The 16,549-nt window shown below is 54.3% G+C and overlaps 1 protein-coding gene across 10 annotated transcripts in view; it reads left to right on the top strand.

The window, feature by feature from the left end:
* Positions 1-16,549, top strand: part of PTPRN2 (protein tyrosine phosphatase receptor type N2) — a 1,017,982-nt gene that overhangs the window by 476,616 nt on the left and 524,817 nt on the right. For all 10 annotated transcript variants that reach the window (XM_045387364.2, XM_045387363.2, XM_045387365.2 and 7 more), the window contains one exon: positions 5,760-5,839. In XM_045387364.2, coding sequence (XP_045243299.2) covers positions 5,760-5,839 — 80 coding nt within the window. The remainder of the gene's footprint in view (positions 1-5,759; positions 5,840-16,549) is intronic.

Here is a 16,549-nt window from a genome sequence, read left to right as displayed (position 1 = left end):
GGCATTCCTTTTTGGCATTTCTTCCACCATAAATAGGAGTCACCTTTCACAATATGTGAATTTGAATGTCAAAAGGTGGATGGTTCTCCCAGGAACAATGACTCAGAAATTCCACATGCTCTCAGATCAAATGCTTCTTACCATAGGTGTGCCTGGCACAACCGTCGGGATGACACTCTCAAGATCTGCCCTGAAGTGGCCATTTACAGATTCCTCGTGAGATCTGCACTCCACTGTCCAGAGTCTGGAAAGAGACAATCTCCTCCCTTGTCTCAACCACATCCTTCCAGAAGGAAAGCAACCAGGCTCCCCCAGAAAGCAGTACAGTGTACGGGGACTGCGTGAACCCACACAAGGTGCAATCAATTTAGAGAGTAGATTTTATGGAAGAATTCAGAGGAGGAGCAGGCCCCTCCTGAGCAGAGCACAGACCGACAGCTGTGGTTCAGAGGAACCCTGTCACATGTCAGCTATCCTGCCCGATCCTCCAACAGCCCTGCAAGGTTTGTCTTGTTCCCCTGATTTTGCAGGGTAAATAATGTAACACGCAAAATCGCCCCACGAGGAAGTGGTGGCTAAACAAACAATTGGATCACAAGTCTTGTAAGCTCCAGTGCTCCCATCCTCTCTACAGTATAAAACTGTAAAATGTGAAGAAAATAATAAGGTTGTTGATGTGTGTGAAAGCGTTTCAACACAGATGCTAGGTGGCAGATGATCCTGATCATTCGCAGATTCTGTATTTGTGATTAATTTGTAATCCCCAAATCAATGCTAATGCCGAAGTCATTCCTGGACACACACAGAGCCGTGAGGTTCAGGTTGCCTGAGGCGCCCGTGCTCTGGTAGGAGAGGAGAGCCCTGCCTTCTCCTTTCAGCTCATACTGTAAAACACGGCTCCTCTTCAGGGTCTATTGAGTGCCACATTTTCCACATTTTTTGTGCATTTCGTTGGTGGTTTTGTTGTTTAAGTGGCCCCAGCACAGTGCTGAATGCTGACTGTGTTCCTAGTGTTGTAACTGGCTCAAGTCTGCTGTTTGCCACTCAGAGGCCGAAAACGTGAGAGTGAGGTGTGGGCAGAGGAAAGCAGTTATTACTCAAATGCTGGCAGTTAGGGAATGGCCAGGCTCATGCCTTTAACAGGTCATTCCCCCTTTTTGGCTGGGTGAGGGGTTTAAGGAGGAAAAGGCGTGGAGCTGTGTGTAGTGCAGGAGGACGCCGGGCTGTGTGTCTTTCTGATGGTTATCTCATCATGTGCGGAGGCCTCGTTTGTGTCATTGTGACTTCAGTCTGGGAGCGGTGGGCTACCTGTTCCTAACTCCCACTCAGCAGGGGATTCTGCAGCTGGGTCTCTCTGCCTGTTCTGTTTGAAAATTGGCCCCTGGAACTTCTAAGCAGGTCTGTAATTAGATAGGTGAGCACTGTGTAAGGAGGGCCTGGTGGAGAAGGGGCCATGAAGAATTTCACAGTATGCTTCAAAGCCAAAGCAGGAATGGGAAGGAAGTGTGCTAATTGTGTGTGAGGCTGGGACACATGGTGACAACATGCCTGATGGAGAAAACACTCGTGTGGATGGGCGTCGTGCGTGTGGATGGGCGTCGTGCGTGTGGACAGGCGTCGTGGGCGTGGATAGGCGTCGTGGGCGTGGATGGGCGTCGTGGGCGCGGATGGGCGTCGTGCGCGTGGGTGGGTGTCGCGGGCATGGTTGGGCGTCGCGGGCGTGAGTGGGCGTCGCGCGTGTGGATGGGCATCATGCGTGTGGGTGAGCGTCGAGGGCGTGGGTGAGCATCGCGCATGTGGGTGGGCGTCGGTGTGGATGGGCCTCGAGGGTGTGGGTGGGCGTTGTGGGTGTGGATGGGCGTCATGGGGGCATGCTGTGAGCTCAGCATTCATAACTCAACCACATACATTCAATGAGTCTTTGAGTGGAAACACACATAAAACAAGGTAATACGCCCATCAGTTGACAAAAACACTTGTATCCAGAGGCTCACAGGAGCCTCACCCTCTGTTTCCCGTAGGAACAATGGCTCAGTATCTGCTTTCTGATGACTTTGGAGAACACAGCTGCCTGGAAGAATGAGAACTGAGTGTGGTATTCTCAGTCATTATTTGTTGAATCTGAATGAAAATCTGAAAGTCAAAACTAGTGTTTCTTCGTTAAACCTAGATGTTTCCGTATAACTTAATGTCTGGGTTTCCATATGTCTGCTTTGATAACTTTTACCGGATCGTAACCCTAATTCTTTGCTGCCGCTTTAACCGCAGTAGATCTGGTACGCGTATGCCTGACACGCCGTGTGTGACAAACGCCGCTTGTCAGGAAGCAAACGTGCTCAAGAAAAACTTGCTTTCTCCCCGAGAGCTGTAACCTCAGGTGCGATACTGGCTCCTAAGAGACTCTGCAGGGCTCTGGGCATCTGTGTTTTCCTTTTTATTTCCCGATTAGTACAGAAATTCCCCTTTTTAGGCCAGCAATATGCACATGGGATTTACTCAATTTTCCCCAAATGTCTAAAGAGACAGAAAGCTAAACAAGATAGCAGAGACGACCAAGGCTCCCTGGTTAGAAAGAAGTTGGTGGGAAGGCTGACCTTACTCCCTCCCCAGAAGCCTCTCACCTGGACCACACAGCACTCAGCCATCTGCCACCTGCACAGCAGACGTGGGGGGGGCGGGTAACAAACGCTAGGGCAAGTTCTTCCTGCGGGGAGGAATCTCTGCTGCTGATGGTGCTGGGGGCAGAGCCAGCAGCTCAGCTCTGGAGCGCCTAGTGTCGCCCCTGTTTATTGCAGACCCGCTGGGCCTGGGCACCAGAGTTTATTGAAAACTAGAGTCTTCTAGGCAGAGCAAGTCCAAGAGGACCTGTGGGTCTTGCCGCACTTGACAGCTGAGTAAACTGAGGCCCAGCGGAAAGGCCCAGGAGGACCACAGCACAGTGACTCACGGAGTTCGACCTGCAGCGGGGCCTCGGGATAGACACGTCTTCCCACGTCGGAGCAGCCGCTGTGGGTTTTAGGGAGGAGCTTGCATGTATTCCAGTTAGGAAAGGTTATGCAGGTGGGGTCATGCTACCGACCCTCTGAGTCTCCTCTGGAGATGGCTCCTCATGCCCCGTCCTCCCGCAGGGTTCCTGAGAGCACAAGGACCAGAGCCAGGGTCAGTGCATCGTGGCCGCAGGCGCCTGGTCTCGCTGGTGCTGACAGCGAAGGTCACTGGGTGCTCACTGCCTGCGAGATATGCCCCGAGGGTGTCAGGAGCACCCCCTGGCGACCACCGCGGCCCCATGCGATGGTGACGCTTGGCTGGCATGTGAGGAAGGACGCGGGCTATGTGGCTCTCTCCTGCAGCCCCCACCGGGAAATATGGGGCCATGTGTCGGTCACATGCTTCTTCATAGCATAAGCGGCTGGGTTTTTGGACTCTGAGAAACCAAGAACCTCTTCCTCATACCCTTTAGAGGAAACTTTCAGCACCTGAGGGAAAAATTAAGTTTAGGAAATTCCAATCCCATCTGTCAGGGAATCCAGATGTGGTCAGGACTCACAGTTTCACAGAAGCTGTGTGTAAGCTGGAAGCCCTGTGGCTGAGCTGTCTGTCCTCAGCATTGTTTGTGGTCGAGACTCAGTTTCACAGAAGCTGTGTGTAAGCTGGAAGCCCTGTGGCTGAGCTGTCTGTCCTCAGCGCTGTTTCGGGGGTACGTGAGAGCTGCTTGTGTTAATGAGGACTTTCTCTTAATTTTAGAAAACCATTCAACCGAAATGTCGAACCGGTCACAAATATGAATCGATCGTCTCCTGCGTGGGTGAGGCCCTGGCAGGAATCATGCCTCAAAGAGCCCATCCTCTGCTCGGAAAGAAGGAAACATCTATAAACATCTGATGTGCCATTTGAGCACAAGTGTCAGGCGCTCAGGGCCCTTGTGGAAGATTTTGGAGACAGGGAGAATCGGCCACTCTCACAGTCCTCACTCGGGAGTAGGGCTTTGAGAGGGGGCAGAACTCGGCACTCATGAGCGAGCAGGACATCGTTGGCAGGAGAGCTGCAGTCCAGGGAGGGAGTGGCCTCCTCCTATCTGGGGGCCCATAGTGGGGACCAGCAGAGGGCCCAGCCGAGGCACCATAGACAGGCCTGGGGCCTGCGGCTGAGACTTTAACCTGGGCTCGAGAAGACACCAGCTCCTCCTCTGTGGTCAGCCCTGGAGGCGACTTCCAAGGACATTTTGCGTGCAGTAGAGCTGGACGTAGGAAGTCACTCCACTCTGCTGTGACAGGGCACAGGCTTGGGCTAGAAGGATCACAGTGGGAACCAAGAGACAGTGGTGGATGTGGTGCATTTTCCAAGGGTTTCCGCAGAATTTGGTGACTAGCTGGATATTTCTGGCATAAGGAAGCCGAAGGGAATATCCGTAAGGTTAGAACGCTGTTTGCTCCTCAGAGCAGGCGCTGATTCAAGGCAGACCTCGCTGAGTTCAAAGTGATGCTGAGACTTCCACGTGGAATGTTCAGCCATGGCCGTGGTGTTAGGATGGTAACTGTGCTGCCTCGCGATGGCGCAGCAGTCCCCTCTCCCCTCCACCGAGGGCCTGCACACGGGGGAGCTGCCCCTGGCCGGGAGAATGAGCAAAAATCCCAGGGAGGAAGACCAGAGGTTGGGACTAAGGTATCATGAGCGCAGATATTTGAATCACAAATACCTGTGAGGTTGAAAGGATTTTGGGTGCAACGTCCATGGCCTGGGTGTCATATGCTACCTTGGGATGAGCCTGTGGTGGAGGGAGGGAGGGGAGGCGGGCCAACCTGTGGCACTTCTGACCAGCTGGGCTTGTACCCGTCAGCAAGGGTGTGTGGCTGCAGTGGGGACAGAAGGGACCGTGGGCCACATGGTACCCACAGTTTAACGGCTTAGATGGGAGTGCAGGCACCTCCCAGGGACCAGGAGGCAACAGTCTTAGCTGCCGTCTCCCACCTCAATTGGGTCCTCTTCGCATTTCCTGTCTGTTCTGGGGATTTACTCCTTAGAAGACATTTAAGGGGTCCGTTCCGGGAAGAGCTGTCTACGGCTGTCATCTGTGGACATGGAGTCGGTCCATCTGTCTTTGGGAACGGACGCTGGATTCCTAATTCATTTTGCGATGGCTGTAGGCACAATAACCAGTTCCTACTGCATGTGGGGTCTTCAGATGAATTAGATGGTTTAAAAAGTAATGTATTTTTTCAAAATTATGGTTGATATAGCATTTAGGAAGCTTCAGACAATTTTGATAATTCCTGTCTAGCAATTCCCTGCCAGTTGTTTTTATACAGAGTAGTTCTTAATGACTTTGGTAGTTTTTTAAATGGTTCCTGTCAAAAGAATTTTAAAAATACTAGTCTCTTTCCTCTCTGCTCTTGATTCATACATCTCCCTTGGGCACCAAAGACTAAAATCTGTTTCAATAACAACTTTTCTTTTTCCCTAGCTAGAATGTCTGCTTGCTACTGTTGGGTTTGGAGGCTGATTTGAATTTTTTAGGATAGCATATTACACTGTGATGTGTGTTTTGGAGAAGCGAAGCCCAAAAACAGAATTCTTGGCAAACGGAAACAAAGGTCATGGTGTGAAAGAAAACCGATGTCTGGTGGAGTTTGTGCCTGGAGCCGCAGTGGCCTCGGATATTTGTGTTTTTAAAAACGCACCAGTGTTTTCCATGTCGTTTTCAGAAAAGCAGTGTGGCACGTTGACTTCGTTACGAACTTATTTTAAATTATCCCTTCCAGGGTTCTCGGACCAGCAGTGACCTTCAAAGTGGGCGCCAATGTCCAGAACGTGACCACTGCGGATGTGGAGAAGGCCACAGGTGAGGCGCTTTCCACACACACGTGTACACGCACACACACGTGCGCACACACACATGCACGCAAACGTACATGCACAGCCAGGGCAGAGAGAGACTCAGTACCCACAGGGAGCAACCCAAAGGAAGGTCACAGTTTCCGTGGAAAGCTGGTGTGTAGTGACGGGGACGAGGGGGCAGTCGCAGGGCAATGTGGCTGTCCGTGGGCACCGTCTGGGATTTCGCTGTTTGGGGAGGGATGGGCCGCCCTGATGCGTGGAACTGTCTCAGATAGAAGGCAGGACACACAGGGCTGCAAGTGACCGAGAACAAGTCCGGCTTTTGGAAAAGGAGGATTTCGTGTTTGTAGTAACCCCAGTGTGTGCAGAGCATGTGCAATTTTGCTTTGAGGCTTTTCATTTTGTACCAGACCAGGAGCACACACTGGCCCTGCTCCTCACTGTGGTGGGCAGGTACCACAAAGGATCTGGGAGGTTTCAATAAAAACCAGCAGACTTCCAGACAGTTTCACTGTTCACAGCCCAGGGTTCTGGGCACTGCGAATCACACATTTTTGAGATGTACTTACAGATAGAGCTTGAGTGATCTTTGTTATATGATTAATAGTTGTCATTAAGTGAAAAACACAACACTTTACTCACCAGAGTCTTGAAGAACAGAATGGGGTGGTGGACACAATGTTGTATTTTCGTCAACCTGGCTTTTTTTTTTTTTTTTTTTTTTTTTTAGCTTGTTGAAAACTCTTGTAGCGTGTATTGTTTAATCTTCCTGCCTAGTAAGAAAAACACAGGAAGCGTAACAGAACCTCAGCCTGGCAGCTTTCAGTGCATTAGGACCGCTCCGCGCCCAGGGCACTCCCGTTCTGTAATCATTGATAAGACGGGGCTGAACGCACGGACCCAGCCACAGCAGGAAATGACTCTTGCTTTTAGCCAGTCCTTTAGATTGCTAAATCTATGAACTTACTTTTTTTTTTTTTTTTCTTAAATTTATGTCTTTTTTTCCCAGTGTAAAATGCAGCAAAATACTCTGGTTTGTTTCGGGATTTCGATACTTAGTTCTCATTGATTGAGGCGTCACTGCACTGGCGCCCTGTAAACTTGAAGTTTCTTTTTCCCATGAGAGTAATCAAGGCGGGAAGTAGCCGCCATGTTCTACGGGATAGAGCATGTCGCTGGTCCTATCTGTTTTGGCTGCTATGGATTTGTTTATGGGACATCCTCGTGCCCTCAGTAACTCCTTTGCTCAAGGTGGTGATTTAGGGGGCAGAGAATTTGTGGTTGAAATACAATGCTTTGCAAAGCTGTACTAAACTTCTGCAGTCTGATTTAAGGTTCGTGGAGAGTTGAACCCCCAGTCTCATTTTGTTGCCATACTTTGCTGTGAGGCTTGAGGAGCTGGGGTGCAGAGCTTACTCCAGCTGGGCGGTCCAGTGCGGTCCCGGCACAGAAAGTCAGCGGGATCCATGCCAAACACTCCCGCGCAAGAAGGAACGGGGGTCCCAGCAACGGCTTCAGCGCCTCGTGGCTGCCGGAGCTCCCTCCCTCCATGGCATCTGTTTTGCTTGCTCCAGTTCCCCGTCAGAAGTGATTACTGGAGATGTTTAAGACCAAATCCGTGATCAGGTATTATGCAAAAATGCATTGATAATTATTCCATGATTGGCAGTTTCTCCAGTACCGGGGAGCAACGCCACTGAAATTAGGTTTGCTGGACCTCAAGGATGCTAGGAATGGCAATCTTGTTATCTTTTTAAAAACCGTAACAATGTACTCACAGACAAGGACCTTTGATTTATTTTATGGCTCTCTAGAGAAAATGAGGTTGATTATTTGAAAGGTAGTTTCTCAGTCATTTCAAATGTGTTCATGTTATTTATCGAAGTGCTGCACCAAGGGGGAGTCACACAGGAAATGTAGGTTTGAGTTTGTGTCTCATATCGACAACTTTCTAAACATTGAATTTGCTAACTTGCACCAGTGCGTCCATGTTAACTCCTGTGGCTGTGCAAGTCGGAATGTTTCTTGCTTGTTGAACGTGTGCAAAATTGTTTACATTCATGCAAAATTTTTAAAGAATTAGTTTTTTAACTATTTTTGAATAATTCTATGGTGTCATGAATGTGCCTGATGCTATATAAGACAGATTGACTGGGCGCAGTGGCTCACGCCTGTAAACCCAGCACTTTAGGAGGCCAAGGTGGGCGGATCACTTGAGGTAGGGAGTTCGAGACCAGCCTGACCAATATGGTGAGACCCCATCTCTACTAAAAATACAAAAAAATTAGCTGGATGTGGTGGCACGAACCTGTAATCTCAGCTACTTGGGAGGCTGAGGTGGGAGAATCGCTTGAACCCAAGAGGCAGAGGTTGCAGTGAGCCAAGATTGCAGCACTGGACTCCAGCCTGGGCCACAGAGGGAGACCCTGTCTCAAAAACAAACAAAAAACAAAAAAACCAAGAGATTATAAAAATGAATTTTGTGACCACAAAGATCTTGCAGTTAGGCAGTGGACATGCCCACGTGTGGTGCTGGCCCATTTGGCCTCAGGAGAGCGATTAGCACATTGACTGGCCCATCGGCCTCAGGAGAGCGCTTAGCACGGTGACTGGCCCATCAGCCTCAGGACAGCGCTTAGCACGGTGACTGGCCCATCAGCCTCAGGAGAGCGCTTAGCACGGTGACTGGCCCGTCGGCCTTGGGAAAGGGCTTAGCCCGGTGAAGAGGAACCTCTTACCAAGTTTCAGGTGAGACACAGACAGGCTGACGTGATAGCAGGGAAGAGTTTCGAACTCAAAAGGAGTTTCTTGTGGTTTCTAGTTTTAAAAGGTGATGTGGAATCCTAATAGCGTCATCACAAATGCCCTACGGTGATGGGCGGACACCTTTGGAAGGACGTGTGGTGGTGCCTGTGTTTGTCACCAACATACGGAACTCAAGAGCCCGCTGTTGAAATAACTTGGGAGTGCTGGGTGCTGCCTGGAAGCCCAATGGCTGCTTGTGTCTGGTTCCCTCAAGGGCCTGAGGACTGGAGGCTGCAGACATCTTCTACTGTTATTAATGCAGGGAGATCACCCTGGCGGTAGAATTCAAAGGGCATTCATTTTGCTAATTTTATACAAAATGATACAAAACCTAATGAATAGGGGTGTAGTTAATCCCACATTAGTCCCCATCAAACGTCACGTGGTATTGATGCCGAGTGAGAAGTGCAGCTGCTTTTCATCATTCAGCGTCTCTTCTTTATCCTAGGCAATGCTTTCCTGGGAGTTCTGCTAATTTATGACCTTGGGTATGAGCACAGGGTATTAGTGAATATTAAAAATAAGTGGGTTTTGCTCAAGGAGGCACTTACTCTACCACAAAGTACGTAGAAATGACTGGTAGCTACTTCTAATCTCCGTGGCTCAGTTATGTAGTCGAACTGGCAGAACAGAAAAATCCTTTTTATTCTTCATTTCCTTGGTAGTTTCTTCTTAAATAGTATATTTCTGATCAATTTTTGTATTGCTCCTTTCACAGAAAAGGTAATTAATCATCCTTTAGAAACAGTGTTTGCTTTTGCTGGCTCCCAGTCTGCAGAGATCCCTGCCTGGTGACCTGTGGGGCTGCCTGTGGTTTATCGGTTTATTGCCAGGAATCCCCTCCGTGCTTGGCCGAGTTTCCTTCAGGCTGAGTTCAGGCTGTTTCTTCAAGCATTCCCTCTCGGGCACCATGGAGGGTGTGTTTCTGGCACTCAGCCCTGCGTGGTGGAGTGAGGCTCATGAGGGCTCCTGTCCTGAGCAGGTTCCCCTTTGACCTCAGTATCCTCCACCTGACAGCCTCTAAGACACGGCATTCAGCTGCCATTGTTTTTCAGCCTGTTGGGGAGGCACCCTGTGTCATTTCAGTAGCAGCGCCTCTGTATTCAGAGTACGGTGACTTTCTGTGACGTCCTCCTGCTTCTGCCTGTTCAGCATCTTTGCGAAGCAGGTGAGTGTCAGAGCAGGGTGGTGTCTGCTGTGCTGCTCTGTGTTTCGTGCCTCATACGTAGCGTGTCCACATGGAGGGAGAGGCTCCCTCCTCTCTTGTGAGCTTCTCTTGAATCCCGGCTCAGAACTGGACTCTGCCGAGGCCTGGACCCCACAGCCCGCGGTGTTCTGCGTTAGCCACAGGCCTCTGCTGGAGCAAGGGCTGCCCAGGCTTCTGGCCTCTGGTAAAGCAGACAAAACGTGTTTATTTTGAAAAGCATAATGGCGAAGTGAAGTGAATTCCTCTGTAACACATACTTTCAATCCAGCCAGCCTGAACCTTCGACCCCAGGCAGGCATCGGTGCTTCATGGTCTGGTCCACCCTGTGCAGATTCTGTCTTGGGCAATGCATTGCACCTTCCTAAGGCGATATCACTCTGGAAGTCAGTGGCCCTGCCCTCCTGGACCCCCCGCCACGGTGCCAGGGCTGCTTAGACAGCAGCTCTTTGGGGCAGTGGATGGCACATCGGGGAGGGCAGGGCAGGGCTTAGACGAGGCTTCACAGAGAATCTGGCCTTTGGGCAGAGCACGGGGACTAGTGTGGGTCTCAGGGACTGAAGGTGAGGGGAAAGAGAATGGTGCAGCCTGGGTGTGGGGTCCATGGTGCAGCCTGGGTGTGGGGTCCAGTGTGCAGCCTGGGTGTGGGGTCCAGTGTGCAGCCTGGGTGTGCGGTCCATGGTGCAGCCTGGGTGTGGGGTCCAGTGTGCAGCCTGGGTGTGGGGTCCAGTGTGCAGCCTGAGTGTGGGGTCCATGGTGCAGCCTGGGTGTGGGGTCCATGGTGCAGCCTGGGTGTGGGGTCCAGTGTGCAGCCTGGGTGTGGGGTCCATGGTGCAGCCTGGGTGTGGGGTCCAGTGTGCAGCCTGGGTGTGGGGTCCAGGGTGCAGCCTGGGTGTGGGGTCCAGGGTGCAGCCTGGGTGTGGGGTCCAGGGTGCAGCCTGGGTGTGGGGTCCAGGGTGCCAAGGACATGCCAGGAAGAGGCTGGCAAGGGGAATTCAGAATCGGACTCTTCCTAGTGTGGGAACTTCATCTTCAGCAGCCACTAAGAAGGACTTGGGCCTGCATTTTGCTGCAGCTGGTCGGTTCAGCTCCGCTGAGGTGGCCTCAGGGGAGGGGGAGGGGCGCTCACCACAGCACTGGTCCACGAGCAGCAGACATCCCTCATCTGACTCCCACACACCCGCTCCCCAGGGAGGCCACGCCGGGTGGAGCTGTGCGCTGGTGGGGCCCAAAGCCATCCACGCCCCCACACACCCGCTCCCCAGGGAGGCCACACCGGGTGGAGCTGTGCGCTGGTCACCAGCAGTGGGGCCCAAAGCCATCCACGCTCCCACACACCCGCTCCCCAGGGAGGCCACGCCAGGTGGAGCTGTGTGCTGGTGAGGCCTGAAGCCATCCACGCTCCCACACACCCACTCCCCAGGGAGGCCACGCGGGGTGGAGCTGTGCGCTGGTGAGGCCCGAAGCCCATCCACGCTCAGGTACCACCCTCATGATTAAGAGATTGGAACAAGACAAGAGGAACTCCTGAGTCTTGAGTGTGGAAAGGAAGTTGCAGTCTTATTAGAAATGAAGGAGGATGCTTCGGAAATGTTCAAAAAAGCCACTTGCTGAGAAAATTGCCTCCACGTGCAGGTGAATGAGACACCTGTCAAACTGATGAAAGTGACTCTCCAAGGACCCGCACTGTCCTTGGAGGGTCTTCCAGGCACGGGGATCCTAGCGCTCCCCTTCGCCAGACTCCCAGGGCGCAGCTGAGGAAACAGCACCAGAGCAGTGAGGCTGGAGGTGTGGCCTGGGCGGCCCGGCCCCGCGTTCCACTGTGCATGGGCCACTGTGTCATGTCCTCGTTGGAGCTGAGCTGCCACCAGGATCCGCGTGGCTGGGGGCTCCTGGGCTTTGGCTGTGGCTGGTGCAGGGCTCGCGCTCACCCTGCCGCTCCACAGCCACGAGGTTGAGGATCCCACAGCTTGCCCGGCTGGGGTGTCACCCAGGGAGGGTGAGAGAGAGGCTTGGGGGGAAGCACCAGGCTGTCCTCCTGCTCTAGGACTCGCCGCACAGACACAGGCGATGAGGAGTAACTAAAAAGAGGAGCCTCCAGGAGAAACAGACGAGGGAGTGGAGGGTGCGGTGCGGGAAGGGTGGGCCGGTGGGGCTGGTAGGGTCTGCACAGCAGGCCCTGCAGGCTCAGTGCCCAGGGCCCGTCTCCCTGCTGGACCTGCTGTGTCGGGGGTGGGTGGGCGAGGGGCTGCAGTGTGTGAACCAGGCCCCACTTGTGTCCAGGGCCACGTGGGCTGGACACGGAACAAGAACTCCTGCCTGCCTGGGAGCGCCTCCCCCGGGCTGCAGCAGAGACCGGCCGGCGGGAGCACAGGTGAGGACTGTGGTGAGGTCCTGCCTGCCAAAGAGCAGGTGCCCCGTGGCTGCAGCCCGGGGAGGTTTTAAACAAGTTTCAGTTTGGACGGAGGCTTTAGGGAATCGGATGGTCGGAGCTGCACCCCGTGACTCCATTCTGAACAGCCAGGTAATTACTTCTGGCATTTTGACAAGCGTTTGCAGGAGTAGAGCTCGGGGCCGGCAGCACCCAGGACTTGTGCTGACCTTCCTGGCTGCGAGGAGAGAGGCCACCCGTGGCTCTGTAATTACAAGTCCTGAAAGCCGCCTTCATCATGGCTTTACCCCGAGCGCAGACAACACCGTGGTAGAAAGTAATTTCATCGCCATCATTGACAGGGCTACCTGCATGGAACTCCAGGAGCCGCGTTCGGGGGACACTCGAGGATGCTGCTAAACAAAGGCTGGGAAACCGCCTCACTCGGCAGCCACTTTTCTGCGTTCATTTTTATACAGAGGGGGTTTATGCACTGGAAACACGGTTAATGGGAGCAGCTCATTCTCACCTGCAAATGACCAAGCAATGCTGATCCTGCTGGAAGAGGGTGGCGCCTGGTCCCACCTCCAACTCACTGCTGGGGAGCGCCTGGCCCCCCTCCAACTCACTGCTGGGGAGCGCCTGGTCCCACCTCCAACTCACTGCTGGGGAGCGCCTGGCCCCCCTCCAACTCACTGCTGGGGAGCGCCTGGCCCCCCTCCAACTCACTGCTGGGGAGAGCAGGTTCCATTTCGTCCTCACATTCAGGTTCATTTAGAATTCACACCCTGCGCAGGGAGAAGGGCCCCCGGGGCCCTCCAGCTTCCCCTCCACGTCAGGAACCGCATCAGCACGTGCACTGCGAGGGACCGACTGTTACAGGTAACCACGGGCGCTCACCCCTAGTTGGCTGGGGTTTGGGGGCAGCCTAGATAAACACCCATAGAAATTCCACTAAGACCTTTACGCACCAAAACTTGTAAAACCCACTTTTGAAAAACACGAGTGAGAGTTTGGAAGTGCGTGGGATTCTCTGTAGGCTTTCACATGTGCAGGAGGCTTCCGCGGCCAGAGGACCTGTTAGAAACAGTGAATCACCACCACCTTCCTGCACCCTCTGATGCCTGGGAGGCTGCCGAGGGGGTCCCAGCTGTTCTCTCCACGGAACGCCCCGCGTCCCCGCAGAGAGATCCGGGGGAGAGGCTCTGATGCGGGTGCAGTCAGCTGCCGGGGGAGGTGAAATCCAGCAGAAGGCCCTGCACCCTGGATGTGCAGGAGGGGGTTCTGCTGGCTGTTTGGGGGTCACGGAGCACACCGTGGGGGTTGCTGAGTTTCCCAAGTGTTTCTCTTCCTTGCACGTGGGTTTCTCTCTTCACTGCCCTGGGCCCTGTAGGGTTAGACTGATGGGAGGACAGCAGGATGGCCGGCGGCCGTGGCCAGGGCACGCGTGTCCTCCTGTGGTAGCCGTCCTAGCCCACTGGAGGTGAGCTGTACTTGGGGGGAGTCCCAGGGGAGCTGCATCTGCTGGCGGAGATGCCGCTGGGCTGTGGGCCTGGGGGACGAGGACTCAGGTTTTGCTGGAGGAGCCTGCTGTCCGTCTGGCGCTCTGTTTTGCTGAGTGTTGAAGCCCTGGTTTTTCCACGACGCGAGGCCGCCATGCCTGTTTTCACAGCCTCTTCTTTTGCTCTTTGTCCATAAGCGAATGCTGTTTCCACTCTTTCCCTCACCTCCGCCTAGAAAGGGCAGTGTCTTCATACCTGAGTGGAAAGTGGCTCATGTTAATTCAGGGCTGTGTGCCGCAGAGCAGCTTGGCGTGGCCTTGCTTTGAGACCTGAAGGAGGAAAACGAGGGGTGCCCGAGGAAGGTGCACTTGGAGCCTGCAGGGAGAGGCCAGGACGGCCCTGAAGACAATGCGTGGGCCCACACCCTCCCCCGGGCACCTGGAGACATGACTTGCAGCCAGCACACGGGTGCCACCATGCTCCCTCCTCCTGCAACCGCAGCTCACAGGCTGTCCCTGAGCTGAGGGGAGGCCGATGTCTGCCAGAAGCCACTTCTTGGGAGTTCTACCAATACCAGTTCCCATGGCAACTTGACAGAAGCAGTAGGGGCAGAGGAGCAGAGATGGTGCTGAGTGCAAAGGTGGTGCTGAGTGCAAAGGTGGTGCTGGGCACCCACCTCCCCAGCAGCTCCTGCCCCAGCTGCAGCTGAGCCACTGCCTGGGTCCCTGATGGTCAGCCCAGTAGTCCTGCCCTGCAGCTGCACTAGGTCAGAAGCCTGGGCCATCTCGGGCAGGGCGGAGGGTTTCCCCTGCTCTGCCATGCCTACGGGCCCCTTGGGACAAGCTCAGGTCTTGAGACATGAATTGTCCAAATGTTATGACTTGAGAGACTCTGAAAGGGTCAATTATTTTAAAAATTATGTTCCACCAGTCCATTGGCATCTGAAACTCTCCCCTTGTTGTCTCTTTGTGCTTTGGGGACCCTACAGGGCTAGACAGCAGCTGAAGTGTGTGGCACAACCCCCTTAGCAGTTGGTGGCTCTGTGAGTGCACAGTTGATCAGACTAGCATAGCGTCAGCTTGGTGAGTCCGGGGAGGTTCCTCCTGACACCGGGACTCGGGAGAGGCAGCTCTTGGTTGGAAGGCAGGGGAGGTTCAGCGAAGTCTCAGGACCGAGAGCTGCCTGGGATGGGAAGGGATGGGTCCCTGAGCACTCGGGACCAGCACGAGGATATTCAGCACGTGGGAAACAATTGCTCAGAAGCTGGTCTGCTGGGGACGCTTGTCACAGGCAGGTCTTACCTGGTCAACACCCACCCGAGGCCACTGGGCTCTCGGGCCTTGCGTCCGATTCTTTGCACTTTTCCTCCCAGCATGGGAATGCCAAAGCTCTGAAGGCCCATTCTTAAAAATTTACCTGTTAATTCACACGGCAAGGCTAGCACCTGAGTCCCCTGGCCCTGTAGTCACTCTTAATAAGGAGGGTGCTGCAAACCGCCAGGCCTCTGACTTACTGGCCAGGACGGCATTCTAGGTTTTTGCATTAGTGGAAAAAGTCATTGGGTGATGATGAGTTGGCTAAATGCACGCTGGTCAGTAGAACCAAAAGGGTTCAAATGAATGGCATTTAGATCCTACATGAGCTCCTCCCCCACCACGAGCGCCTCCCCCGCCACGAGCGCCTTCCCCACCAGGAGCGCCTCCCCCGCCACCAGCGCCTCCCCCCGCCAGGAGCGCCTCCCCCGCCACGAGCGCCTCCCCCGCCACGAGCGCCTTCCCCACCAGGAGCGCCTCCCCCGCCACCAGCGCCTCCCCCCGCCAGGAGCGCCTCCCCCGCCACGAGCGACTCCCCCGCCACGAGCGCCTCCCCCCGCCAGGAGCGCCGCCTCCCCCACGAGCGCCTCCCCACCCAGGAGCGCCTCCATCACCACGAGCGCCTCCCCCGCCACCAGCGCCTCCCCCCGCCAGGAGCGCCTCCCCCCCAACAAGCGACTCCCCCGCCACGAGCGCCTCCCCCCGCCAGGAGCGCCTCCTCCCCCACGAGCGCCTCCCCCCCAAGGAGCGCCTCCATCACCACGAGCGCCTCCCCCGCCACGAGCGCCTCCCCCCCAAGGAGCGCCTCCCCCCCCAGGAGCGCCTCCATCACCACGAGCGCCTCCCCCCCAAGGAGCGCCTCCCCCCCAACAAGCGCCCCCATCACCACGAGCGCCCCCATCACCACGAGCGCTTCCACGGCAATTGGCTGCTTTACCTAGTGAAGCTGACGGCGATGGAGCCTCCTAACTCTAGGTCAGTCCCTGCTTTTGGACGTCTGCTGTGTTGGCCGTATTCAGTGCCCCATGGATTAGGCTCCAGTCTAGGTCAGGCGTCAGCCTCTCCAGCCCTGCCTGGATGTTCTTTGCCATCTCACAACAGCTGAGGCTGGCGAAATGAAAGAGGGAAGAAGGGGAGCTTGGAGTTCAGAACTTGAGTTCACAGCAGCCTCCTGGCTACTTGCTTTACTTGCTTGTTTTGTGACTTTGGACAAGTCATTGACTGTTTCCAAACTTCAAGCCAGGGCCAATAGTTACGCTCCACGAGGCTGCATTAGGATCAAATGAAGTGGAAATAATTTGATGTGAGACCAAAATGTAAAATTTGAGCACTTTATAAGTCGTTGGTTGCCATTGCTCACTTGAGATGTCCATTGGCCTTGCGTGCCTGGGCATCCCACGAATGCCTGGAGTGGGAAAGATGCCACGGCAAATCCTCACGAAGAACTCTCTTTTCGGTTGTGTTCTTTACTTGGCTGCAGACGGACAGTAGGATTTCATAGGGTTGGAAGAATAGCAAT

Source organism: Macaca fascicularis, chromosome 3 (genome assembly GCF_037993035.2).
Source record: "Macaca fascicularis isolate 582-1 chromosome 3, T2T-MFA8v1.1".
NCBI classification, from domain to species: domain Eukaryota; kingdom Metazoa; phylum Chordata; class Mammalia; order Primates; family Cercopithecidae; genus Macaca; species Macaca fascicularis.
Note: the sequence above shows the minus strand (reverse complement) of the source record. Positions and strands in the feature narration are given on the sequence as shown.